Source organism: Gymnoscopelus braueri (assembly GCF_963280865.1).
Source record: "Gymnoscopelus braueri genome assembly, chromosome: 15".
Lineage (NCBI taxonomy): Eukaryota > Metazoa > Chordata > Actinopteri > Myctophiformes > Myctophidae > Gymnoscopelus > Gymnoscopelus braueri.
Genome location: NC_137620.1, coordinates 37,807,186 through 37,810,776, shown reverse-complemented (window position 1 = coordinate 37,810,776; position 3,591 = coordinate 37,807,186). Strand labels below are relative to the sequence as shown.

Here is a 3,591-nt window from a genome sequence, read left to right as displayed (position 1 = left end):
TTATGGTGTTTCCCTGTCTTCTGTGGTGCTTCCTATGGCGCTTCCCTGTCATCTATGGTGCTGCTTATGGTGCTTACGTACTTCTTCCACCACTGAGTATCCATCTCCCCGGGTTTGCCTCTTGAAAGAGCTGTATTTTTTTATATTCAGTCAATCAAAGGATCGCAGTTTTACTTACCTTGATGAATAGTAATAATGTCATATATGGTTATGTGTTCCTGGTGCAGGTGCAGGAGCGCGTGCAGAAGGAGCTGGATGAGTGTGTGTGTGGGGGCAGGAGCGTGCACGTGTCGGACCGCGCACGTCTGCCCTACCTGGAGTGTGTTCTGAACGAAGGCATGAGAATACGACCTGTCAGCCCTGTGCTCATACCCCACACTGCCCTGGCGGACAGCAGGTACACGCACGCACACACACGCACGCACGCACGCATGCACGCACGCACGCACGCGCACACGCACACACACGCACACACGCACACACACACTGCACACACACACACACACAGGTGATGAATCATTTATAATTGAGTTAATGTGCATGTCCTGCTCAAGTATTCATTGTTTGTCATGTTGAGTTATGAAGCCAATGAAAACAGACTACACCTCCCACAATCCTCCACGTTGTGTTATGGAGAAAATGAAAACAAACTACAAAACCCAGAATCCTCCTTGTGCGCCTGTTGCCACAGCTTCCATAATTAACAATCAGTGTCATTGCAATCACAAGCATTAGTCACCACTGTTGCCATAGCTACCACCTCCACAAGAGCCAGCTTCTTCTACAGCTGGTACCTAGGATCTGTTCTGAGAGAGGGAGAGAGAGGGAGAGAGACAGACACAGAGAGACAGAGAAATAGAAACACAGAGAGAGAGAGACAGACAGACAGACAGACAGACAGACAGACAGACAGACAGACAGGGAGACAGGGAGACAGGGAGACAGGGAGAGACAGAAAATGACAGAGACGGAGAGACACAGACAGAGAGAGAGAAACGGAAAGAGAGAGAGAGAGAGGGGGGGGATGTGAGAGAGCAAATTGATTTGTACCTAAACAGAGTCTCTCTCATTCTGAGAATAACAGAAACGTGATGGAACAGGTCCAGACGTATCCTAATCACCCTGACAGGTTTGATACCTATCAACAGGTTCTGTGAACAGAGGGTGTGACTGGTCGCCGTTACGCTTCTAGGTCTACTATTTGCTGCCATTCTCTGCGGCGCGCGACACCATCACGCGGTGGAGCATAAATTAGGCTTCACTGGGAGGTAGAGTGGCGTGGGCCGTGGAGTGGTTGATATAGCAGTAGTCTCTCAAGCCAAGAGATAGATAGAGATAGGGAGAGATAGAGAGAGTTTTCCATCTACTGGATATTAGTCTTACCCATTCATTTTGGTCAATATGGTCACTCTCTCTCTCTCTCTCTCTCTCTCTCTCTCTCTCTCTCTCTCTCTCTCTCTCTCTCTCTCTCTCTCTCTCTCTCTCTCTCTCTCTCATTCAGTTCTATTCTATTCAGTTCAAAGTAGCTTTATTGGCTTTGAAAAGATATATTTACATTGCCAAAGCAAGTGTGAACTAAGAAGAAGAAATGTCGATGAAAAAATAATAGAGAAATGTGTAAAATGTCACATAGCAATGTTTCCATCAAAAATATTATGTAAAGAAACTAGCTTAGAAACCCCTCTCTCTCTCTCTCTCTCTCTCTCTCTCTCTCTCTCTCTCTCTCTCTCTCTCTCTCTCTCTCTCTCTCTCTCTCTCTCTATCAGTATTGGAGGTCACTCTATCCCTTGTGGTACCCGGGTGTTGGTCAACATGTGGTCCATCCACCATGACCCGCAGCTCTGGGACAAACCTGACCTCTTTAAACCTGGTAACACACACACACGCACGCACACACACACGCACGCACGCACACGCACACACACACACACACACACACACACACACACACACACACACACACACACACACACACACACACACACACACACACACACACACACACACACACACACACACACACACACATCTTCCGGTTGAGAGCCAATGAGATTCAAGGCATTTCATAGCCTGGTTCCAGACCATAGACCCCGCCCACTCTCTGAGTGGGGCTCCTCTTGGTCTGGTGTCATAATGTGAGCCTATGGCTTTTCACGGTATAAGAAATACCTGTCAAATCAGAGTCGGAGGTGGGGGTGGGTCTAACAACAAGCCAATCAGCGCCACGGGGCGTTCTCAAGCTGTGCGACACTAGCCTGCGACGTCACATGTAGGCGGATCCTTGGATCTCTTGTGATTGGTTTAGGGAAATGCTAATCCCCTCCCCCAAGTAATCGACTACAGTGCAGCCAATTTCAGACTGAAGCTCCACGTAGCTTCAGTCTGATAATCAGGCTAGGCATTTCAACTATTTGTTTGCACTGCAAAGTAGGACAAACAAACTACAGTGTAAGTTACAAGCACAAATAATTTTAGAGAAGGACAAAATAATTTGGGTATTAATTTAAGCCGATAACGAGCGTATGCGCGCGCACGTGCACATACACACACACACTTACACACACTTACACAAACACACACACACACACACACACACACACACAAACACACACACACACACACACACACACACACACACACACACACACACACACACACACCTTAACCTTTCCCCATCCCCCTACAGAGCGTTTCCTTGACGACCAGGGGCGGCGCTTCACCCCTTCCTGTTTCCTGCCCTTTGGAGCGGGGCCTCGCGTCTGCGTCGGCGAATCACTGGCCAGGATGGAGCTCTTCCTCTTCCTGTCCTCCATGCTGCAGCGAATGAGCTTCCGGCTGCCACAGGGAGCTCCGCCCCCTGACCTGCAGGGTCGTCTGGGGGTGGTGCTGCAGCCACTTCCTTATAAGGTGGTGGTTTCCCCTAGGGAGGGGTGGGAGGGGCCCAGAGAATGAGGGGGCGGAGTTTAGAGTGCTGTATGTGAGAGGGTCAGGAGAGAGAACTCGTACAGGATACAAAGTGAAATTGGAAGTGATGACACAAAAAGATACTGATTGGCTGAAACTGGTGACCCACATGAAAATGTATTTTCTGTTTTCTAAAGAGATGGAGAGATGTTACTGACCAAACACTCTCTACAATGTTGTTCAGGCCAATGAACAACATTGTAGACCCCTGCTATAGAGTGTTTTTTTTGGTTAACTTGACAGAGAGATAAAGTAGGGACCCCCACTACATATTGTATAACATTGTGTTGCAGATTAAACTTTATTCATAGATTTCATAGATAGCTTCATAGACTTTTGTGACAGCACAATCATCAGCATTGTGTAAATCTATGTTTTGTTTTTATAAAAATGTAATAAATTGGATTAATCTGAATGTGTATTTTCAAACATTTTACCTTAAACCCTCAATACTTAGTTGAGTTAGATTATAACAGCGGATTATACTGTTTTCAACTTTTAATTTCTTGTGTGAAATTGAATTTCTTGGAAAACAATACGACTGCCTGTTTTCTACTTAGATAAGAACTATTTTATTATTTTCTACTCAGATAAGAATTGTGAGTTTTAATGAATTCATTCAATTAT

At 46.3% G+C, this 3,591-nt stretch overlaps 1 protein-coding gene across 1 annotated transcript in view; it reads left to right on the top strand.

Annotated features, from left to right (window-relative positions):
* Positions 1–2,952, top strand: part of cyp17a2 (cytochrome P450, family 17, subfamily A, polypeptide 2) — a gene marked incomplete at both ends in the record, with an annotated part of 15,010 nt that extends 12,058 nt beyond the window's left edge. The window contains 3 exon segments of the mRNA XM_080450932.1: positions 228–397; positions 1,767–1,870; positions 2,687–2,952. Of these exon segments, the coding sequence (XP_080307058.1) occupies positions 228–397; positions 1,767–1,870; positions 2,687–2,952 (540 nt within the window).
* Positions 2,953–3,591: the final 639 nt, after the last annotated feature.